Source organism: Genypterus blacodes, unplaced genomic scaffold, assembly GCF_046128005.1.
Source record: "Genypterus blacodes isolate CSIRO-AG114 ecotype Tasmania unplaced genomic scaffold, CSIRO-AGI_Gbla_v1 ptg000053l_1, whole genome shotgun sequence".
Taxonomy (NCBI): domain Eukaryota; kingdom Metazoa; phylum Chordata; class Actinopteri; order Ophidiiformes; family Ophidiidae; genus Genypterus; species Genypterus blacodes.
Window position 1 is genome coordinate 648,439 of NW_027466865.1, and position 24,899 is coordinate 673,337.

At 43.7% G+C, this 24,899-nt stretch overlaps 2 protein-coding genes and 1 long non-coding RNA gene across 7 annotated transcripts in view; 1 reads left to right on the forward strand and 2 right to left on the reverse strand.

Annotated features, from left to right (window-relative positions):
• The first annotated feature begins 1,637 nt into the window (after positions 1 to 1,637).
• Positions 1,638 to 4,283, forward strand: LOC143001242 (syntenin-1-like). The gene is made up of 5 exons (XM_076150742.1): positions 1,638 to 1,778; positions 2,376 to 2,551; positions 3,192 to 3,366; positions 3,484 to 3,565; positions 4,219 to 4,283. Exons 1-5 carry the CDS (start codon positions 1,650 to 1,652, stop codon positions 4,281 to 4,283), a joined length of 627 nt encoding a protein of 208 aa, XP_076006857.1. The 5' UTR covers positions 1,638 to 1,649.
• LOC143001243 (uncharacterized) lies at positions 2,924 to 16,802 on the reverse strand. Its single transcript, XR_012963693.1, has 3 exons — positions 16,739 to 16,802; positions 16,246 to 16,348; positions 2,924 to 3,329 (listed from the first exon to the last, which is right to left on the reverse strand). It is a non-coding gene; the product is annotated as an uncharacterized LOC143001243 (long non-coding RNA).
• Positions 16,803 to 18,093: 1,291 nt separating this feature from the next.
• The window catches only part of arvcfb (ARVCF delta catenin family member b), an 89,321-nt gene continuing 82,515 nt past the window's right edge, over positions 18,094 to 24,899 (reverse strand). For 3 of the 5 annotated variants that reach the window (XM_076150738.1, XM_076150736.1, XM_076150741.1), the window contains 3 exons: positions 24,459 to 24,550; positions 22,847 to 22,959; positions 18,094 to 21,294 (listed from right to left, as the gene is read on the reverse strand). In XM_076150738.1, coding sequence (XP_076006853.1) covers positions 22,858 to 22,959; positions 24,459 to 24,550 — 194 coding nt within the window. In that variant the 3' untranslated portion in view covers positions 18,094 to 21,294; positions 22,847 to 22,857. The remainder of the gene's footprint in view (positions 21,295 to 22,846; positions 22,960 to 24,458; positions 24,551 to 24,899) is intronic. The other 2 variants (XM_076150740.1, XM_076150739.1) reach the window with 1 other exon arrangement.

Consider the following 24,899-nt stretch of genomic DNA (forward strand, 5'->3'; position numbering starts at 1 on the left):
TTGCTAGACTGAGAACACCGACATAGTCTCCCTGATCAGCATCTTCTCCTTGTTGTCCTTGTTCCTCATTTGGTTCATCAGACATTTGCCTGCAAAACCTGCCTGCATGGGGATCATGACACTTTTAGTGTTTCTGTGATCTGCCATGTGTTTCAGATCTTGTGTGATGGCTCAAGCGATGTGGGCTAGAGTTTAAAATACTGTACATTTAAAAACTCTAAACTACAAGCAACGAAAATGCATTTGTGCTGTGCCTGAATCTTTGAACAGTAATAAATAACAGCAACAAACTATAAATAAACAACTACAAACAAATAATAAATAAACAACACACAGTTCCATTCATACATTAAAACATAAGTAGTCCCACAGCTCAAGATGTCCCAATAGCTCAAGATATCTCATACATGTCTCGACATCCCATATGACATCACAACATCACATAACATCACACATGACATATGACATCACATGCCATCATATGACATCATGTGACATCCCACATGACATCACGACATCCCATATGACATCATGACATCACAACATCACACCCCATAGGACATCACATGACATCATAGCTTAAGATGTCCCAATGTGTCCCAATTTGTCCCAATATTGCAATTGACTTTTGGGGTACTAATTTGTCTAATGTTTGATTTTGTTTAGCTCATTTATGGCCCTTACAAAGAAGCTGTTCTTCAGTCTGGTGGTGCGCATGTTCAGTAATCTGTATCGCCTTCCAGAGGGAAACAGACAGAACAGGGAGTTACAAGGGTGGGATGCATCTTTCAGGATGGTGTTGGCCCTGCGGAGACAACGAGTCTTAAAAATGTCCTCCAGAGAGGGCAGGGGAAGTCCAATTATCTTTCCTGCTGTTTTAACAGTCTTTTTGAGTTTTTGCCGATCTGCCTCGGTGCAGTTTGCATACCAAGCTGTCAGACAGTATGTTAGGACGCTTTCTATACAGCATTGGTAGAAGGCCCTGAGCAGCTCTGCAGACAGGTGGTTCTTCTTCAGTGTGCAAAGAAAAAATAGAGTCGCTGCTGTGCCTTTTTGACAAGGGCCGAGGTGTTCACAGTCCAATTAAGGTCTTCACCAAAGTAAGTCCCCAGGAACTTGAAGCAGTGAACCCTCTCTACCTCCTCTCCCTTGATGACAAGAGGACTGTGGTCCTCATGGTGTCTCCTGAAGTCAACGATGAGTTCTTTTGTCTTTTTAATGTTGAGTGTGAGGTTGTTGTCTATGCACCAGTTTGCCAGCTTGTCTATTTCCTCACGGTAGTGGGTTTCATTGTTGTTTGAAACGAGTCCCACCACTGTTGTGTCGTCTGCAAATTTGATTATTGTGTTAGTTGGGTGTGTGGAAATACAGTCAAAGGTGTAGAGTGAGTACAGCATTGGACTGAGGACACAGCCCTGCGGTGCCCCATCTGGTGCTGTGTTCTGGTGTTATTTTCCTGAAATGCTGTTGTAGTTTTTGTGAGAATGATTTTTGAACAAGTAGCGCCACCATTCTTCTCTCCTTTGCAGGTGGAGGTGAAACAGAATCCTCCCTCATGGCTCTACTTTGTGATAACTTGTTTCTCCTTTGTTGGTTCCCGCCCTGCCCTCCCGGTCCCTTCGCCTCCTCAGCAGGTGGCAGTGCCCGCCATGTCAGGTGTTGGCGGGATGGTGCGTCCGGTGACCGGGGCAGACATGGGCATCAGGGGGCTCAGAGAGATTATTCTCTGTATGGACCAGGACGGGAAGGTCGGACTGAGGGTCACGACCATCGACAATGTGAGTCTTGACCGCTCATAGGATTTATCTAATGTCGGAAAAACACAACTAATGGTTTTGGCAATCACTATACAGTATAGAAGAAGCAGACAGAGCCCTTTCCCTAATGTAATGCAGTCTCCATTCTGATTGTAGCTCACACTGCAGGCTCTGTTGCCACGTGCTCTATCTGTTAACTGGATATTGAATCCTTTAAATTGAGGATCAAAGACGTAATCAAGTACAACACCCCAGTTAATGGATTGTAATGCACAGCTACATTCACACTCATTAGCGTTTGTCTTTTGGATCATCGATTTTGAAGGGGTTGAAGAGAAACATCTGAAAATTCAGTTTGTCCTCTTGCAACAGAATGGTTCAGACCTGAGCTTTCTGTGTGTCATCCTTTTCATATTTCATTCTTAATCTTTATTTCATCTTAGTTGTCTCTCTTATAGTAAAGATTTTGTCCCTGCTTTCCTCTGCGTCCTCTTTAGCTCCGCCTTTGTCCGCCTCTGCGTCATCGGCTTTGGTCTTTTGCGTCTCTCATCTCGTCCTCCTCATTTCCCCTGATCTTATTTTTTACGTTGTCTGTTCCCTTTCCGTTTCCTTTCCCAGGGAGTGTTTATCAAGCTGGTGCAGGCTAACTCCCCTGCCGCCCTCGCCGGTCTGCGTTTCGGGGACCAGGTCCTTCAGATCAACGGGAAGAACTGGGCCAGCTGGAGCGTGGACATGGTCCACAAGGCCCTGAAGGCTGCGGCAGAGACCCACATTGAGCTGGTGGTCAGAGACAGGTGAGGAGGATTCAGAGGCCTCAGTCTGACACCTTACATAGAGTCTAGTTACAACATGACTTCTTGCACAATTACTATCGTTTATTCAAATATGTAGGTATCTCAATCTTAGTATTTTGGATGTATAATATAGTGCTTTACTTTCTGTTCTACATTTATACTAGGAAGTGAGGAATCAGATTGTGGTTGACGCCTTAGTAACAAGTATTACCTCCCCAAAATAAGATTTTAAACAAGGAAAAGACACATGTGATGTGAGATTGAAGAAATCACTCAACAAATATCAATAAACTGCACAAAAATAGGTTCTTTATAATAATTCTAAATAATTCTCTGTCTGCAGTTATAAGCACTAATCAGTTGAAGCTGGAATTGTTATTGGATATCAAAACATGATTTTGTCTCCCTCTGCTGGCCACGAGCTGTCAACAGATCAGCAAAGTGCTCTAATTCGTGCATCAGATTTAATTTTTCCCACACAAAATAAAGCAACACACTCACAAAGGCAGTTGTCGCCTCTTCTGCTTCTCTCTCTTCTGGGTTTTCCTGATCACAATTATTGGTACTTGTTGAAAGATTTGGTTTGATCCATAGACATTGTTTAAAAGTCCAGGTTTCCTCATTTGGTTTCTTTCTCCAGGCCATTTCAGCGCACCGTCACCATGCACAAAGACAGCTCAGGACTCGTGGGCTTCAACTTAGAGGAAGGCGGCAAAATCTCCTCACTGGTCAAGGATGCCTCTGCAGCCCGTAATGGCCTGCTGACGGATCATTACCTCTGTGAAATCAATGGGCAGAATGTTGTTGGACTCGAGGTCAGACAGTTTCTGGATGGACTGTTATTGAAAGTTTCTCATAATATGTATTTATTGAGTAGTGATGTAACGTGGATGCCATGTGTATGAAGTAATCTGTAATCTGTGTGATTTCAGAATTCCCAGATCAAGGACATTGCGAACACTTCTCCAACCGCCATGACCATCACCATCATGCCCAAGTTCATCTATGAACATTACATTACATTACATTACGATCATTTGGCAGACGCTTTTATCCAAAGCGACTTACATTATATGACCACCCTTCGCAGAGGGGGGAGCAATTGATGGTTCGGTGCCTTGCTCAGGGGCACCTCGGCAGGGACTCGAGCCGGCGACCCTCCGATTCCCAGGCGGAAGCTCTACCGACTGAGCTACTGCCTCCCACATGATTAAAAGGTGCCACTCCCGTTGTAGCAACAAATTCAGCCTGGATTTAGTTCAGGCTCTGTGATGCTGGCTGCTACGTCTCGCTTGGCTGCCCGCTGTATTAACCTTCAGAGGGCATTTCATTTTAAGGGACATTTAAGGGACATTGTATTTTATGTCATCAGTGTAGCCGTTGGTCGTCTGCTGCAGCTTCTGTCCTGCAGGATGAAGCTGCACTCTGCCGTGCTGCCCTGTGGCTCTGACTCAAACAGAGTCTGCCTGCTTCAGATTTAGGCTGTTCCCTCTGAGACCTTCCTGTTCCCTTTTTAGAACAGTTACAGCCTTTTTCAAATTGGATGTTATCCCCATGGAAGGCCGTGTTATTGTAATTCTGCCCAATATCAATTTAAACATTTTCTATCTGCTGTGTATACTTCTGTTTTTGTCAGGAAAATGAACCATGCCGTCTGTTAATTGCTGTAATTCTTACAGGGTCCACTGGTCTCCTGCAGTCAGCCATGGATCAGTGTGTCCCCGCGGTGTGAAGACCGTTCACCGAGGATGTCTGCAATCTAAACGGATGGCTTGATCCTTCTCCCTCTCTTTGTCTCTTAATCTGCCTCTTCATGTGTTTTTTTTTCAAACCACCTCCTGCATCACAATCGTCATGGTCAGCAGTGCTCATCTGTAACATCATCTTTCTTTAAATGCCTTGTTTCTCTTATGTTCCTGTAATTTGCTCATGTTTAGTCTCGTCGTTGCATTTTCACTGTTTCCTCATCTCTGTTGTCATGTCTAGACATGTTTACGCTAACCTTCATAGTCCCAAGTATTACCTGTTTTTTTCTAGTTGTGTGTATGACATAAAGGTCAGTACATGTTTTTAAAGCCATGCACTCTTCATGAGTCCAGAGCTTCCTCCTTTATTGGGAGATGAATCATTGGCGAGTGAATTTGTACCCTGCGTGTCCAAATGCTGTTAAGGCCGATGGTTGGTCATCAAAGCCTGATTACGGCTGCGCTCTCAATCCCTGCACTTGGCCCTCGATGTGTGTACACGGAATTTGGTGCGACAGAGCCGAATCCATACCTTACAATTTGATCCTAGATTCCAGTATACATTTGTTAAGTTAATAGGTTTAAGCATAGGAATTGCCTTTAATTTAGGTTTTTGTTTACAACTCACATCCCAGACAAGACAAGAAAGTTAACTTATTAAATTTGTCAAGTTGGTTTTTCTTCTTCTAGACCAGGGGTCTTCAACGTTTTTCAGGCTGGGGACCCCCAAAGTAATGGAGAGACGGAGCGGGGACCCCCTACTCTATATATTTTATAAAATTGTGTTTCATGTCAAACTGGGCCTAGTGCCATGTATAAACATGATTTTCTTATCAATGTCTGTTGACCTTGGAAGGATTTGAGACTAGCTTGGAAGTATTCAACAGGTTGGTCTTTTAAGTGGCTGTGGGTCGTCTCCAAGTGACGCTGCTGCTTTGATGGCTTCAAAGATTCGTTTGACAGCACAGTAGATCAAATGACACTTGGTAGTATTGGTAATAGATGAAAGATAACAACTTCTGCCTCCATTCATCCTTTCACTACAATATCTTGGATTATGTTATTGTGTATTGTGCATTAGAAGTGTATGATCGCCAAATTCAACACAAAGATTCTGATCTAAACTTCACATATGATTCCACAGTGCCAGTCTTCTTTTAATTATTAGTTACTGAATCGAGCAAAAACATGCTACATAAAAGTGCAAACGAATCCTTTTCATTCTGTATTCACCCGCAGATTGTTGCATTTGTTGCCATCACAGCCTTTGTTGACTTCAGACTTTGCGAGCGAGTACAGAACCTCATGTACTTTGTGTTTTAGGGTGGAATGTAGCCTGATCCTGTATCCTTAAGTGGCAGACAGAACAAAAGTCGTCTATCCTTTCAAATCACGAATGGAAAAGCCATACAGTTCATCAAGTATAATGGGAATTATTTTTTGTAGTTATCCAATGGCTGGTGTGGATGAAATAAGGTCTGATTTGTGCTCTGTGCTGTATATTTCTGCTGACTGAAAGCTCTCATAGTGTAGATGAAATCTTCCTCAAAGCATTTTGTGCCTTGACACTGAAATGGAAATCAATAAGACATTACATTACGCAGACGCTTTTATCCAAAGCGACTTACATTACATAACCACCCATTACAGAGGGGGGAGCAGTTGAGGGTTCGGTGGGGACTCGAACCAGGGACCCTCCTCCACTCCCAAGCGAAAGCCCTACCGACTGAACTACTGCCGCCCACGACATCTTTGACAGGACGAGTCTGACTTGAGATAATGCAATTGGAGTGTAATCGCTTGTATGAGTGTGTGTATCATGAGAGGACTTTGAAGTGACAACTAATGGCGGCCACACAGATACTGGGTCAGGCCCAGATGTCGTGACCCCACCAATCTTATCTACCCTTCTCTCTCCACTCATGTTGAGCAGGTGGTGGCAGGGGGGCTGTGGAACTGCCAATCTGCTGTACAGAAGGCTGAGTTCATCTCAGGCTACGCATCTGTGCTCTCCCTTAACTTTCTTGCTCTTACAGAGACTTGGATCACCCCAGAAAACACTGCCACGCCCGCAGCTCTGTCTGATGCGTACTCTTTCTCTCACACTCCCAGAGCTGCGAGGCGGGGTGGTGGTACTGGCCTGCTAATTTCCAAAGACTGGACATATTCTCTTTGTTCCCTGTCACAATTCTCTCCCTCTTCCTTTGAATTCCATGCTGTCACTGTCTCTCATCCGGTCAAGCTCACCATTGCTGTTGTTTATCGCCCACCAGGCCCTTCCGGGGACTTCCTAGAGGAGCTCGACACTCTTGTCTCTCACTTCCCTGACGACGGCTCCGGCCTCATCCTTCTTGGCGACTTCAACATCCCGACTGAGAAACTTCACCCTCTTGTTTCTCTTCTTGTCTCCTTTGACCTAGCTCTCTCCCCATCTCCTCCTACCCACAAGGCTGGCAACCAACTGGACCTCATCTTCACCAGGCACTGTTCTAGCGCTGACCTCTCCGTCACTCCTCTACATCTCTCTGACCACTACTTCATGTCCTTCACTCTCTCCCTCTCCTCCCCACCCACCCAATCTCCCCCCACCCGCATGATCTCTTCTCGTCCCAATCTACGCTCTCTCATCCCCACTGATCTCTTCTGTTCTCTCTGCTCTCCCTGCCCCTGAATCTTTTTCTCTTCTTTCCCCTGACACTGCCACTGATCTTCTTCTCTCTACCTTGTCCTCCTCTCTGGACAATCTCTGCCCCCTTATCTCCAGGCCTGCACGCCCAACTCCACCGGCCCCTTGGTTGTCGGACTCGGTGCGCACTCAGAGACGGAGCTTGAGAGCGGCTGAGCGCAAATGGAGGAACGGCAAACTCCTGGAGGACCTTCATGCATTCCAATCGCTTCTTTCCTCTTTCTCCTCCTCTCTCTCTGCTGCTAAAGCTGCCTTCTTCTGCACGAAAATTCAAACCTCTGCTTCCAACCCCAAAAAACTCTTTCAAACTTTCTCATCCCTTCTCCAACCCCCACCCCCTCCTCCTTCCTCCTCTCTCCTCCCAGACGATTTCGCCAACTTCTTCGACAAGAAGGTCAACGACATCCGATCCTCCTTCCATCATCTGCCAGCAGTCCTGTCTCTACCACCCTCTCCATCATCTCCCTCTCTGTCCCAATTCTCTCCCCTCTCTGCCCAGGAGGTCCTCCAGCTCATCACATCTAGCCGCCCCACCACCTGCTCTCTTGACCCTGTCCCCTCCTCTCTCCTTCAGTCTGCTGCACCGGATCTTCTTCCCTACCTGACCCACGTCATCAACACGTCTCAGGCCTCTGGCTCTTTCCCCTCTGCTTTCAAGACTGCTAGAGTCACTCCGCTTCTAAAGAAACCAACTCTTGACCCTTCAGACATCAAGAACTACAGACCGGTATCCCTTCTACCCTTCCTATCTAAAACTCTTGAACGTGCTGTCTTCAATCAACTGTCCCTGTACCTCCACCAGAACAACCTTTTGGACCCCCACCAGTCCGGCTTCAAGGTGGGCCACTCGACCGAGACGGCCCTCCTGGCAGTGACCGAGTCACTCCAAACTGCTAGAGCGAACTCTCTCTCCTCTGTCCTGATTCTCCTGGACCTGTCTGCAGCATTCGACACAGTGAACCACCAGATCCTTCTCTCTACCCTTGAGGGAATGGGTGTCTCTGGCTCTGCGCTCTCCATGTTCGCGTCCTACCTGACAGGTCGCTCCTACCAGGTAACACTGAGAGGTTCTGTTTCGAAGCCACGTAGGCTCACCACTGGGGTTCCGCAAGGTTCGGTCTTGGGCCCTCTTCTTTTCTCCCTCTACACAACATCTCTTGGTTCGGTTATCCACTCCCATAACTTCTCCTACCACTGCTATGCTGATGACACCCAGCTGATTCTGTCGTTTCCTCCTTCTGACGCCCATGTGGAGACGCGCATCGCTGCTTGCCTGGCAGACATCTCGGGGTGGATGTCGAAGCACCACCTGAAGCTCAACCTGGACAAGACTGAGATGGTGTTTCTCCCAGGGAAGGGCTGCCCGCACCGAGACCTGGCCATCACCATAGATGACTCCGTGGTGACGTCTACTCGGACCGCGAGGAATCTGGGTGTGACCCTGGACGACCAACTGTCGTTCGCGGCAAACATCGCTTCGGTGACGCGTTCCTGCAGATTCCTCCTCTACAACATCCGGAGGATCCGTCCCTTCCTCACCGACAAGGCAGCGCAGGTGCTGATCCAGGCTCTTGTCATCTCCCGCCTGGACTACTGCAACTCCCTCCTTGCTGGCGCCCCGGCTTCCGCCATCAGACCTCTGGAGCTCGTCCAGAAAGCTGCTGCTCGTCTGGTGTTCAACCTTCCCAAGTTCTCCCACACAACTTGCCTTCTCCGTTCTCTACACTGGCTCCCCGTAGCTGCTCGCATCCAGTTTAAAACTCTGGTGCTAGCCTACAGGGCAGTGAAAGGAACAGCTCCTTCATACCTCCAGGCTATGGTCAAGCCCTACACCCCCGGCCGACCACTTCGCTCTGCTGCCTCCAGGCGACTGGCTGCCCCGGCGCTCAGCGGCCCCTGCTTGCGATCGATGCGGTCACGGCTTTTCTCTGTTCTGGCACCTCAGTGGTGGAATGCTCTCCCGACTGATGTCAGGACAGCGGAGTCGCTACCCATCTTTCGCCGCAGGCTGAAGACCCATCTCTTCAAGAAACACTACCCGGATCCTCCCTCTTAGGACATCACCTACTCTGTCCTAGCTCTTCTGATGCTCTTGTTTTCTAATCTTTCACTTCTAATCTGTCCTTTTGTTTTTTCTCATTCATCATAGTACCTAACTTATTGCACTTCTACTCTAGCTCTAGGTATGCTCTTAGCTGTTGGTTTAGGAAGGAAATGCGCTTACGATTTCTTGTGACCTGAAGTTCTTTTATCTACCTTTGTTGAACACACTTATTGTAAGTCGCTTTGGATAAAAGCGTCTGCTAAATGACCGTAATGTAATGTAATGTAATGTAATGTAATGGCAGCTGCTTCTTTCTGCTGATCCTATGTGCAAAACTTCTGTCTATATGTCTAATAAGGGCAAATAAGAAGCCTACAAGTGTAACATGATGCAATCTGTTTTACCGTCAGACTCATGAGCCAAACATGGATGGAGGAACATCCCAACACAACCAGCCAGAACAGTCTGACTCTGATTTAAAGGTTTAATTCTTCATAGAATGAATAAGCAGACATATTTGCACTATTGTTCACTTATGAATTTTAGGCGATGACTTGAAGTTGACATTGTGTGTGTTTATCCAAAGTGTTGTACGTCCACAGGTTCTGACTGAGCGTTCTCTTTGTCTATTGCCGTCAATCAGATCATATTTTAAAGCAAACAAAAAGATGCTGCACTGGACTTGCAAGTCAGATAAAGTGTGCAAAAATTTCAGGTAGATGCTAAAAAAGTCCATGATTTCTTTTTGGATACTTTGAGTTCATCCATGACGCATTAGAATGGGGGGCTGGGATTGACATACAGATGTGGCCAAAAGTATTATTACCCTTACATTTTATTCAAATATGTTTGTTTGTAGCCTAAGTCAATACAAAAATGTCGTTTTGCTGTGGAACAAAACCAAAAACGTGTAAACAACTGCTGTCTTGCTTCTCCATCAAAGACATAAAATGTTCTGGGCAATAGTATTTCAAAACTATCAAGATGTAACTGTATCTTAGTGAGGCCTGTAGTGAAGTAGGCTGAGTAATATGAATATTTTTGTCCATGCCATTCTCATTTAAAGTTATATGATAAGTCATGAATCAATAGCAATTCTTCTGTTATATTAAATGTGGAATAGAAAGCATTGTATTTGTGAAAGGATCCGGATACTTTGGCCATCTCTGTACGTTTCAAAAGGACGTGTTAATGTTTATCTTTAAGACCCAGAAGTAGAGAATGAGATGTGATGATCTTGTGTGTTTTGTTGTGTTATGGACTTATATTTATATGTATAATTGTCTTTAGCCAGAATTCAGTGACAATCATGAGCATCCATCGCCTCCTCCCATGTCGTTCTGACAAAGATACAACATCTACAACAACGACGCAGTGGCTATTTTCAATACTTTGACATCTACAGAAATGGATTAAATGAATGCCTTAGGAAACATGAAACACTTTCCCTCCACAGCTTCACACTCGTTTAGGTGTCTTCCTCCACACTTGATGGAAGCCATTTTGTTTCATGTTTTTACAAAAAGCCATGCTTTCCTGTGAGCGTGTGGTGGTGGAAGTCAGACTCCTCCTCTTCCAGAAATTAATGAAAAGTAACAAAATCTATATGATGGAAGGTGTGTGATTGATATCAAATCAGATACCTGCTTTGATTTGAGTCGGTTGAAGTGAAACACAAGCTGCCTCAGCCCTTTGAAATTAAACACAGGATAACAGATGTGGAAGTGATATTGTGGGGGGCAGTAGTCGAGTGGGTAGAGCTTCCGCTTGGGAACCAGAGGGTTGCCGGTTCGAGTCCCTGCCGAGGTGCCCCTGAGCAAGGCACCGAACCCTCAATTGCTCCCCCCTCTGCGAAGGGTGGTACTGTAATGTAATGTAAGTCGCTTTGGATAAAAGCGTCTGCAAAATGACCGTAATGTAATGTAATATTAAAGGGGAATATTGACGGCAGCTTTACAACTGTATTCAACCATCATGCTCTGAGTTAGAGTTTGAGTTTAATCAACTTGATCCCATTAATTTATCTCTATGCACATACTTTTATGTCACACCTATGCTGCATTATGTGGCCATACCATCTGTATTCTGTATGTGTGTGTGTGATGGTAAGTACATTAGGCTCATAGTGTAAAGTCCTATACTGATTATGGTGACGTGTTGAAACTCTTTTTGTCTCTTTGGTTTAATATCTTTGATGTATTGTTTGCTGGTGTTGCTGACTACGTTCACTTCTAGTCCTAGTTCAGTTTCGTAAAAAGACATACCTTTACATAAATTGATCTTTGGACATGTTAAGGGACAACGGGACAATGGTTAAGGGACAGCGTTAAGGCCTGGGACACGTTCTCTCATCACGTTCAATATCGTGGTCAAGCAGAGCACTATTCAGCAAACAAAAAGGCTTTTTTGGCTGCACAAGGTGCTGTGCACATGTGGCATACAGAGCCATCAGTAGGGTGATTTACCTACATATTTTTTATTATTTACATGGTTAGTATGATTTACATTTAGTACAGCTCATGTTCAGAGTGTGGTGAAAAGGGTATGTGTCGTTTCTGGAAAAGAAAGGTTGATTTATTGTTTGAAAAGTGTGATTATTTAGCAGTATGCAGTGTCTAACTCCAACCAGCAGAGGGCTTGTTCGCTACACTGGGTGTTCAGGTAGATCTCGCGGGATTACGTCCAGGGAAGTCACGCGGGAATACGTTCAGAAAACGAGAACACAGAAGAAGTTACTTGTGTGAGTGTGGCGAACTGTGTTGTAAAATACATATTTTGGCTCTTTGCAGAACAAAATAAAAGACTTTTCAAATTAAATGTGTAGTGGAGGACAACTTCACTGTGTACCACGCTACACACAGTCAGAGAAACATCACAGACGTTACTAATGCCGGCACCGATAACATGTAACAGTTTTGGAGTGGCAAATTCAATGACTGTGCATAGCACCCTCTACAGCAGACTTACTCTTATTTTGTGGCCCCCGAAATGCCTGGTAATGAATGCATAATAAATATAATTAGCCAACCAAATTCGTGTGAAAATTAGGCAGTGCGCCTTTAATTTAAATTCCAGCTGCAGTTGTCTGATACAACCACCAGGAGTTTAACTGCCATAATTATTATTTATCTAATTTTTTGGTACGTTGTTTACATATATTATTTATATGATTTATTTTCATTAATATTGATTATGTACTCGGTTGGTGAGTTCGTGTAGCTGTTGACTGGAATGCAGTGCTATGTTCTTGCCTGCGGGGGTCGCTGTAGCGCTGACGGAGTGTCACCTGCAGTGACGTCATTTTGGGTTTCCTGTTCACTTCCTGTAATTATTCCCGCTGAGTTGAAGCTCGTGTTAATATCTCTAAATAAAATAAGCTGAAGAAGGAAAATGGAAATAGCCTCCGTCTGGTTACTCCCCGGGTTCGACGCAGGTGAACAACAGTTGTATTAACTCAACTCAGGAACTATGTTTACATCTCATGTTATTCGGGGACACCTTTAGTTGTTGCGACCGCCTACAAGAAGAAGCATGACAAGTTGTATACTCCGCTATAAGTTTTAAAGTTTAAGAGTTAAGGTGCAATACAAGTTTGAAGATTTTATATTTTTCTTTTAACAAGTGGACCCATTCTCTCTCGGTTGTGTGCAGCCAGCGATGTATGTTTATTTACGTGTTTATGTTTCGTCGCGCATATTCATTTTGTCTTTACAGTTGCGTGTGATATGAATACGTGTTTATTTTGTATGTATTGTACGTATTTGAACATTGTTATGTATTATGTATTTGAACAGTTCGACGGTGGATTTGATGACGGCGATGTTGGAGCGCAATGAAGATGAATAAACCCATCAGTGACAAAGAACTATGGTGCCGTGTATTACCTGGAGGGAGTGATAAGGCGAGTGGAAGTAATTTCCGACGAACTTTTATCACAGTTGCTAAAAGACATTGAAAGTGCCGAGTACTTTAGCCTGGCATTGGATGAATCCACCGACCGCACAGACATCGCGCAGCTTATAGTCTGGGGGCGCTTTCTCAAAGGGGACACATTTGCCGAGGACATGCTGGCTTTGCTACCGCTAACAGGGCAAACACGGGGAGAGGACATTTGTTCTGCAATGATGAGCTTTTTTCACGGACCAGGCAAAAACATCAAATTAAAAAGGCTGGTTTCTGTGACTACTGGTGGGACTCCTTCCATGGTAGGAAAGGAGAAAGGATTAATTGCTTTGCTCAGAATAGATCCTGAAACGCCGGACTTCTTCTCATATCACTGCATTTTGCATCAAGAGCAATTGTGCAGCAAGCTGAGGGGTGGAGAGCTCATAGTGACAATGGACTCTGTGACACGAACAGTCAATTTGATTCTCTCATTATCCCACCCCTTACTGTGCCTACCTCACGGAATTGAAAGAGGAGTTTTCCTCCCGGTTCGCGGACGTTAAGTCGGACGTTAAGAATAATAAAATCAAAGCAGCGTTCCTGTCTGACAGACATTTGGCAGACTATCTCTGAGCAGCTACAACTGAGCAGCAACTAGATCTGAAAGTACTTGTGAAAAGAATGCAGACTCACAGCTCTCACTAGGAATAAGTAACAACTGTTTGTTATATTGTTATTGTTATGAGAATTTCTGAAATGCAGACTCAGAGCTCTCACTTGGAATAAGTAGCAATTGCAAACTTTATCAATGTCCCTCTTGGCCCCTGAAGTACAGTACCCCTGCTCTACAGAAAGCAGTGCAGTCCTGCTGATGCAATGTAACTGGCTGTAAAACCAGTTGCCTGAGAAGAGGAATGTCCTCAGATTGCCCTTGAATGTAGCGGTGTACCCCATGTGCACCAGGGGGGCTTCTGAAAACTCCAAAAGTGAATTTGGTTAGAAATGCTGAAACGATTCTCCGGTCTTTGTTTGAGGAGCAGAGCCTCATAAGTGATCATTTACACATCTGACAGTTGTTTGAATACTTTTCCACAAATCAGCCCGGTGATGTTTGAGCTGCCTTTTCTTAACATCACAGCAGTTTGACCAGCCTGTAGCGATGGAAAGAAATGTCTTCATTTACGCATTTCATAAAATCAATGTTGAGCCACATTTTCAGTACAGAAAAATAGTTGTTGGAGGGATGTTTTGTTTTTCATAGTTCATATGTGGTGGCTGCGTTTATGTTGAACCATGTTGGAAATGTATTGGACAAAAATTTATCAATCAATCAAACATTGTCCGTATCACAAATCCCAGCAGGCCTGTGAGAGAGGAAAGAGATGAACAATGCAAAGATGTCAGCTACAGGTTGGTCAGTGGTCGAGAGTGCTAAAGCGGCGTATCCGCCACCGCCTGCTCCTCCGTCGGATTGTCATGCACCAGAGCCACGGTGACGATGGAGACGTGTTCTGGAGACGTGTTCTCCACCGCAGGCGGAGACATATCCTTCACCGGAGGCGGAGACTTGTCCTCCACCGCAGGCGGAGAAGTGTATAAATGTTAAGTGCGGGAAAGCAAAAGGAAGGCAGGACAAAGATCAACCAAGTAAGCGCGGTTAGTATGCACAGACAAGTTAAGGAGCATTTTACCCTGTGCTGTTCTTGATGAATCCAGGACACCCAAAGCCACATCCACAGGCAGTGATGGCAACACAACTTATTGTAGCTATTTTGATGGGAAACAGAGGGAGAGAGAGATGTTTGAATCCATGATGCCAACAAATGTTCTGCCGGCCATTTCAATGCCTTCTCATAATCTGACATGTAAACATCAGCGAGGTACTGCAGACATATTTCCAATGTTTTGTAGATTTAACACAACTAACGCTTTAGCTAGTTTTATTTTTTAATGAAAATATGGCAGCAGAATTGTTGCTATTTACTGCGTATCAATAGCAATCATTTCACAGTCCGGCAGCAACTTAACTGGATGATGTGCACAAAGAGCAAACAAAGAAATGCATTGAGCTTTTATTAGAATGTTGTTAATTACTTGTAAAGCCACATTCCTTGAGGGCCTACAGTGTTTTTGTAAAATGGGCCAGAATGACAAGAGCTCCATAATTCATATAAATGACACCTGAGTTGGAACTTACCCCCTAAGATGAACCACCATGACTGCCACCATTTTGTTCCATTGTCTGCAACACATTCAAAACAAATAAGACTCATTGACTCTTGGTGGAAAATGTCATGCACATCATCTGTTTGTGCAAACAAAGAGAGTGCACTGACTCACCAGTTGGCCCACCGCAGTGGCGCCACAGAAAATCGTTGGCCCCCCCAGTGGCCCCCCCACCGGCCACTTGACCTACCATCACTCACACTATCGCGCACTTGCCGTTGCCGGCGGGTGCGCCGATAGTGTGCCGGCGCACTCACCGACGCACCCTCAGCAGGCCGGCGAAAGTGCGCCGGGTGTCCACAACGTTTTGGTTGGCCACCCCCAAGACTTTCAGTGGCCCCATCTGGCTGCCATGGCAATAAAAAGCAATCAGGACAAGGATTCCACTCATCACAGAATCATTTACACCAAGAACATGATATCATTAACGTCACCGAGTTCTTGCAAAAAAATGTGAGTGCGTTCTGTTTCTATACTTCAACTCAATACATTTTGTTACACACGAGCTGCTGAGGTCTCAACAATAGATAATGAAATACTTAATCAAATCGAACCCAGTATTGGGAAAGGGTCACTGGTACTGCCAATCCCACTGAGAATCACAATCTCATACATAATGAGTTACTAATGCCATCATTAACCTCCACTGGTGAACACGGATGTTGTGATAGCAGAGACTACCAACCTTCACATGTGAGCATACTCCCCATCCACCCTTTGGCTCCACAATATATTCTCCTTCTGCCAAGCAAATTGTTCCTAATAAGGCAGTTAAAGATGTTGAATACGCACAAAACTTCTTTGTTAAGATTGTGACTTAAAGGATCTTACAATCCGTTTACTGAATTTACCCATAAACTACAAATCAAATATATTTAACAAGTACTATGTACCACTTTCCAATGGAACACCATGACTAGATGTGGAGATACAGATACAATATTGACTTCAGATCAGTCAGAATGTGATCCAAATGGCAGCATGCATATTTACCCAGTGTATCATTTAGTGGATGCTTATATTTATAGAGCTCCATTCAAAAGGTAAGCGAACATCTATCTAAGATTATGTTTGGGGGAAAAAAGGCTTCAAAAACGTCGTCACTGACCCCTCATTGCAGGTGAACTCAATTTTAGCTCCAAACAACACATTTCCATCCACATATTCAACGTCCCCATTGTCCAATTGTCTAGGCCTGCCACAGCTCTTCCCTGAAAAGGAGACAGACGTAATTAGGGGTAAATTCAGTCATTAAGAATTACAAAGTACAGATATGAAGAAGTGTCAGACTGCATGATAGAAATGTAATATATAGAAATATATATGAAAAGTTTGTTTTCATTTAATAAACAGGATAGATGGGACTTAAGTGGTTTATACTTTGATGCAAATCAGTCTTCAACATTTCAAGATAGAGGATTGGAGAACATTACTGTTGATTTTCAAAAACTACGACTTAAAGAAGACACAAAAAAGAGACGGGTGCAATTTAGCCCAAAAGGTTATTGGGCCAAGGCAGAGATCAGTGTTTAAGATCTCAAAGTTCTAGTTAAAGCAACACTCATACTTACTGTGTGTCTCAAGGTAATCTGCCTACTCACCCTCAGCAAAGATGACAAGGAGCATCAGAAGGAAGTTTGCAGCACCCACTGACTCCATGACTCAGATGGCAGTAACCTGTGTGTGGTTCAAATATAAGCAGTAAATCCAGTACAGCAAAGGCAAAAACACTAAGGAGGTGTAACAGTGAGGCTTTTATCATAGCAGCAACCATGAATACGTTAACATAAAACCACATTTGTTTGTGTGAAGCGGCTGCTTCAGTTGACAAACTCAATATTCGTCGAGACAAGACAAACACTCAGTGCTGAACGGGCTCGCATATTATTACTCAGCTCCAGCATTAAATGGCGGATGCTAACAGGGCATAAGGCGTACTTTACTTTATACAGCCGGGAGCTGACATTTGACGTTAAACTGAATTTAAACGAATTTACCAGCAGCTAACAACGGACATAAACTGTCCGCATGCCCGTGTGCGTCAGATAAGAACCAGTGACTAAACCCGAGTACATTTACGGCTCGAAAATACCTCGGGCTGGCTATCTAGCTCACACATTCACCATTCAAAACATGCTGTAGAACCATGTTGGTTAAAGCGTGTTGAAATATTAAAATATAAATAACTTTCCCAACAAATATGGACTACGTTTGTGTACGGATCTACAATTAAAGGCAAAGCGGCTTTCACTTCCAAATGTGCTCGTGCAGTCCACCTGCCTTGGATCCGCCCCGCCCCCCCAGGAAACCACCAAATTGAGTAATACTGAGTCTGCTTTCATCCTCGCTCCCATCCTTTTCAAGTCCTCCGTCTCAAGTCTAAGTCAAGTCTCTCAAGTCGTGAATTCAAAGTCAAAGCCAGGCTGAATCTTATCAATGTATGTTGGTCAAGCAATTCTCAAGTCATTCAATTTCCGACTCCAGTCTGACTCGAGTAAAGAGTCCCCCAACTCACCCATACTCACATGTTTGACCATTTTTGTTTTATATATATATATATATATATATAAAAAATAAAGAAACCGTTTGACATGACAATGGGCACACAGTTATGGGGCATTTGGAGATCTTTTTTTGAGACAGAAAGAGTGGGAAAAACATTCACACACCGCCATCCTGGCCCGCCTGCGACATTTGGTGTTCAAGTTTCCAGTCATTGGTCATGACTAACAAAACTCAAACCCACCTTTTGAAATACATTATTAATTTTACTGGTAGAAGTCAGTAAAGAAACTTCTAGAATCTTGGTATCTTTATACATTTTTCTTTATTTTCTTGGAACTTTCTTGAAGTATATATAAAACATTTATATAAAATCTTCTGGATCCCATCAGCTGGATCAGTTGTGACTTCAGAGGGTTGAAGATAAATACTAAATAAACAGAAACAGGCCATGTCTTCTTTCCAGGCATGATTTATTGAAAACACACCAAATTTATACTCTACAAACCAGTATTTTTTTTCGTTATGTTTATCAAGCGTAATATTTGTCTCTGGGTATTAGTAAAATTAACATAATACATTCTGTCACTGTGGCATCGCTTCTACGAAAGCATTAACAACTTTACTCCTCTAGGAAACCAAAACCGTTTTCCAATGACTCTAATCTTTTAAAAGTTTATAATACAATGTAGTACAAGGCAGAAACCCACCAACAGTCTAAACTACACAGAGGGGAAGGGGCTGAATGAACGAGTGAGTGGAGTGAGGAGGGGGGAACGAGGAAGGTGAAGAAGAGGGAAAAGGGGGCAGGGGATGAAGAGATGACAGCTGAAGTGGAGGAATATCTTCTATAAAACACACTGTTATCGTTATCTACCATGGAAAAGGTTAAGGCACATGATAGGCACAAACACATCTGCTACTGAGTAGTACAGGTACTTTATTTTGACGGTCTTGAATCAGTGATATCTACACAGGTTCCTTTGTTTGATTCCGCGTGTGTCTGTGACCTGCGTCTGACCTGCAGCACAATCGGCTCTTTGTTTGGATCACCGACCACACCAAAACAAACCAAACCCAACCAAACCAAACTCTCCTTTCAGATGCGTGTCAATACGAGTCTGGGTCCTTTGGTTGTGGCTGCAATCAGAATACAGGTGGTTCTCCATGGCTTGGGCTCAGTGTGGTCCCACTAAAGCCCACACTTCTGAGGACACACAAAGGGGACGCTCGGAACACTTACACGCTTTACCTCTGTAATGCAATATTGGATTCATTTCTACCACAATGTACATCTTTGTAAACAAAGCGTCAAATATGCAAGCTTGATAAAGTCACGTCACAAAGGAAAGTCAGTCGCATGCTGTTTACGCCATGACGAATGAGCGATGGAAGCTTGGGCCACGTTAACACTGCAACTCTTTATAACCATTTCACTTATTTGGCCTATATCAGATTTATATCCAGTTTACACGGTTTAGACCTAAAACAACCAACATGCTCCAACCAGGGTTTAGTTTCTGAGACAGATGTAAACAAAGACTGCAATGCATTCAGAGAGATTCTACGTCTTTTGACAGTAGAATACAACTTTTAAGAAATACCACCAATAATACTCATACATATGTCTAATACAATGTATACCTGTATTTAATATGTCTGTAGTGCTGTATAACTTCAGTTGCAACTGTCTGTGTGACCCTTAACTTTGGTCGATTTGAAAACAGATTGATAGCGAAGGTCCTGCTAAGTTTGATCCAAATTCCTAATCCAAAGTGTGCATCCAACCATAACCACCTCCATAATCCTAAAAATGTATCAATTATTTGAGAACGTAGGCCGTAAATGGACATTTAACCCATGGGCTCACATGTTGTTTCAGGTCTTAACCGTGTAAACCCAGGTATCAAATATCAGATAAGGCCTATCAGCGTCCAACTTTGAACCACATGCGCAGTTTTCTTTCATCAAGACAAAGACAGAAACATGAAATCTCTCTGCCACTCTCAACTGTCCACCATAAACATTGTAAAAATATAGATACTATATGACCGAACTGAATGTTTCTCTTTGTACAATGTGACGCAACATGAGGCCTTGATCCAGGCCAATGTGCCCGCATGTCCTTTACTCCTGCGTGTGAGTGAATTAGTGAATATCCAAATGACTCCACGGAAACAACGGCACTTGGAAAGAATAAAATATAAACATCTGTACAGTTTTTCTTCATGCTCATGTTAGAATATTTGTCTTTACTGGGTAAACTGGGTTGTCAGACACTGGGAGGGGGGAGGGGGGGTGCGGGACAAAGGGGCTTTAAACAGAACTTAACACACATCTGTCAGGACTCCTCACCTTGACGGGGTGTCGATTTAGAAAGAACGCTGAAGATAAACCTTTTCCTGACGATACAAAATATAAATAGGTGATCGTTGGCGTAGAGCGACAACATTTGACACACACACATAAGTTACATGGTTATTTCTGGCGTACAAACATGGTGAGCCTTTATCAAATGAGATGTGCTTTCCAAACAATGTGATATTAATATACAACTAAGAAGTCGGTATTTTTTTGTTTTTGTTTTTCCTTCATTTTTGTCTTTTTGTCCCTAATATACATTTAATATAAAAACCAACAAACAATAAAAAAAAAAAGGTTTTAGATCTATCCTTCTTCTTTTCAACAACACAAATCATTTATAAACAAACAGAATGCCTTATATTCTCTTTAATACACATCATTGACAAACAGCGGCGGTTCTTCATGTCACCGTGGTGCCGTGAGTGAAGGTCAGCTCGCAGCACCTTGACCTCCGCCACTTCCCTTTCTCCACACGCCCACTTGCAGGCTGCAACCTCCTCGCTTTATAAAACTGACGTCGGTCGCGTGCTAACCTCTTGCGATTGCGAAACATCTCAGTGCAAATTTTTTTGTTACATTTTTTTAAGAAACACAGTGAACCAAATGGGTTGTAAGTCTGTGAGTGCAGAGGCTGCTGGGAAAACGTGTTTATCCGATATGCTACAGCTCTTTTCAAGGCTCTCTCGCTCTCTCTCTCTGTCTGTCTCTATCTGTGTGTTTCTCCGTCAGTCTCTACCTCTCTTTCGCTCTCTCTCTGTCTCTCTTTCGCTCTCTGTCCATCCACGTTCAGTGACCTTCTAATGTTCCAGTCCAAGCTCAAACTTCACCCTGCTGAAAACATCCACAACAGGTAAAACAGAGAACACAAACTTCAAAGAAGAAACCTCCTCTGAAAATGCTTCCTTTGTCTTTCTTTCCCATCAACGTTCCTTTTCCCTTTCAGTTCCTTCACTTGGCTTTGTCTACCTTCTACGCGTCCCTTTCTTCCCCAAATTCCAGCCTCTGGCTTTCTCCCCGTCACTTTTAGAGCTCAGCAGGAGTCAACACTGTCAAATTCACAAGATGTCCAGTGGGAATGTAGATATGAGAAAGTAGAAGGAGTGGAGTCTTTTTTTATTCTTTTTGAGTTTTTCTTTGAAAAGCATGAAAATGCTGGCTGCTGCTGTGATCGTTATTTCGTAAATTCCTCTCTGCTGTACAAAATCCAACTCCGACTGTGAGCTCCGAGTGTGATGGCAGTGGTGATATGAGATCCTCCTTTAGGTGATGTAGCACTGTCACTGTTTTAAGCCTGAAGCACAAGAGAGAAAGATATTAGTGGCAGCATTATCATTATCAACAAATGCAGAGTTTCGGTCCAAAGTGTGACAAAACCACTGAATAAAGTGATGATATCCATCATGATTCACTGGATTCATATTCCTGAAGGGGGTTGTCTAGAAAATCAGGCTCAAGTCTAAGTTCTGGAAGGTGTAACTTGATCCTGAATTCTTAGGTGAAATATGTCCGTGTGAATAGATTCAGACTTTCGGAGGAGGAATGATGGACGTGAATTTGGAACGAAACTCTGTAGTTGTTGATTTATATCAGACAAATCGATCACGTCACGTCACACAATCACAGAACAGACAAATCACATCACTGTCACACACGTCAACTCAGATGCTAATAAACTGTGGCAGCAGACAGCGACAAGAAGTCCAGCATGATGGATGAAATGATGAAACTAAAAGCTGTTTCCTGCCAGCTCAATGTCTTTACCTGATGGCTCAACAGCTGTTGCCTGTGTGTCACTTTAATTCTGATCATTATTCTCATGTAGCACAATTACAGTCAATAACACAAGTCCTCTCTGGAATATTATTATTATTTCCTGATCAATGCACTAGATGGCGATGAGAAAGTCGAACTGATGGCTACTGACAAAGAGGAGAGTGAGAGAAGAAAAGATAATGATGAGGAGGGACAAAGGAACAGAAAGGACCTTTGGTGCGGGGCGCGATGATAGACGGATGTGAAAGAGAGATAACAGTGATGCTGCAGAACAATGAGGCCAGAGCGCCACCCAGAGGAGTGTATAGTATATATACATCATGTTTTTAGCTCTGAAATATATTAGGACCCCAGGATGATGAACCCAACTGTGTGACTGTGTCTGGTGTGACGTCGAGCTATAGATGTTACTCAATCTAACACGTTGCTCAAAATACGATCATCTACATGTGTTACATTATGGCCTGCAGGTACTTCATGTATATATTGAAATTATACAGATGATGATGAGAAATGGCTCTATTTAACACCTCAGAGTACATATCAGCACAGCCTCCATTCCATCTCTGCCTGCACATGATGTGTGTGTGAGTCAATGTGCATATTTCTGGTTGGTTCCATCATCATCATTGAGCTGAGGTGATCCAAGTGTATCCCCAGGGAAGGTGTGTGTGAGATGAATGGCGATCAAAAGGAGGCATGGCGAGTGTGCCTGAATGAATTTGCTTGACGGCATGTGCATATCGCTTTCCCGGCGCCTTTCATTAAAGGAGAACTGCGCGTGTGGAGGGAGAGAAGAAGAACGATCCCTCTTCATGAGCAACGCAAACCAAGCGGACGCCTCGACCAGCTGAGTGGCTCTGAATCTTAAATGCAGACAAAAAGCAGAACCCGTCTGCGTTTACAGAGCTCTGCAGGCTGACGCTCTGGGTGCAGGGTGAGCGCGGGAGAGAGGGTGACAAGAACACAGGTGAATGGATGAACAAACAGGAAATGAAAGGCTACCATGCTACGATGTAAAGCGGCGCTACAGGTTGTTAATGTGGTGACTTCTTTACGTTCAGACCTACCATGCATGCATTTAGACCCAGGAGTCAACAGGCTGGGGCTTTACATCACAAGCGTCCACCAGACTGACTGCAGGCCTGTTACTCCTGATATAGTGTTTCCTATTTGTGTCATTCTGCGGCCACCGGAGGGCAGGGTTAAAAAAAACAACAGCAAAACATAAAAGAGGTCAATAAATTCCACAAATACACTTAGACACAAACATACACACAGGATAAGAGAAGCCGGTGTTAGTTCCCTACTTTGAGCAGGCTCGGAGAGAATTGATCGGTTGTTAAAACGCATCACAAGTCATGCAAAAGATAAAGGTTAACAGCTAAGATGCATTCAAAGCAGGTAGAACACTTCGAGAAGAAGAAAGGATGAGGAGCACGCCAGGGAACACGGATAATCCTGAAGAACTGCCCTTTGTGTTCTCTGCTCCTGATACTGCCCCCTGGCTGCAACACATCCAAACATTGCATGACTAGTTGCCTCATCGAAAAACTGGCGGGGAAGAGCTCAACCAGCTATGAGATACTTGTACCAAATACGGGCAGAAGAAGTATCAGAAGCAGAAAAGACAAAAAGAACCACCTGAATCACTGCGGCTTGAGCTTCTCATGAAAGGAGAAATTAATCTTTTCCACGTCTGATTGTAAAGAGTCTAAATAATGACTCTGCTCTGTCCACTGGTCCCTCATCGATGATGCAACAAGTCATGAGACATTTGATCAATCACAGCCAGGGAAGACAAATCAGATGAAGGAAAGATGAAGTTCTTTAGGACCATAATACTCAGTAAAAACCCTCTGAGGTCCAAACCAGAAAACAAAGTGCAAAAACATCCAAAAGGTCACCAAACATCAGAGGAAACTTATAGAGACTTATAGATTCATTTGATTGATAAAAAAGATAAATGAAGCCTCGAAAAATGTGAGGCGCTGTTTGGGAGACGCTGCTGTGTTGCAGGATTAACACATTTTCACAAGACAAGTTTGGTCATCACGTCTGATAAGAGTTTAACATTTTGAACTCAATAAAAAATGTAACTTCACAAAATACTATAGATAAGCAAAGATTAGTCAAGGATTTATTCAAACTTAAATTGTTCCACACACGCTCGATTAACTTTGAAGTTATTTTCCATTCATTATACAATCGCAACGCCACTAAAATCCCATTAAAGACTAAGAATCAGAGCAAGTGGCAGCTATCTGGGCCAGTGTCAAACATCCTCTGAGGCTATTTTCCTTCTCCCAGGCTGACAACCAATCAGCTCGACCGCAAACAAACTATGGCTTCATTGTCAAGCGTCTGCATAACCGCCCAACAGCCGAGCGATGACACAGCGATCTGTCTGCTCAGGGCCCAGACAAAGGTCGACATTGTTTTAATCAGCCTCAGATTAATGACTTTACAGAGAGAAGGAGCTCTGGCTCAATTACCCCACGTCTCTCACAGATCTGAGGACGTCCGCAACACTAACGCAGGACCGCAACTTCCTGCCTCGGGACACAATTAAGAGTTGTTAATGAGGAGATTACAGAGAGACGGCGAGAACGAGTCACAATCTAAGAGTGTTTCTTATCCTCTATGCCTGGGCCAAAGTGTGTGTCATTGTGTGTGGCGTACCTTTAATGGCTCATGTTCTGTCAGGTCCACCGAGCTTTCCCCAGTCTTGTATTTGCAGTCTTTGTCTCTCTGGTCGATGGTGGAGTAACCGTCTGATGGGGTCATACAACCACATGGTTAATTGCGAGGCAGATACACAGATGCAGAAAACACAGTACAAGACGTTTTTACTTCGGGCCCCGAGTACTGTGTATTTCCGGAATGAGTGTTGGAAAATTATGTTTTGATACGCTTCTTTGTCGTGGTAAAGACGAGCTGAGATACCAACAAACACGTGGGTTCATTCAAACTGTTGGAGCAAACACACACACACACACACACACACAAAACAGTACTCAAGTGTACACATACAAGTAATTGAATACTCAAACACCCGGGGCCAAAATACAGAAAAATCATTCACAAAACTCAAAGACTGAAACTGATACATTTTCATATCTG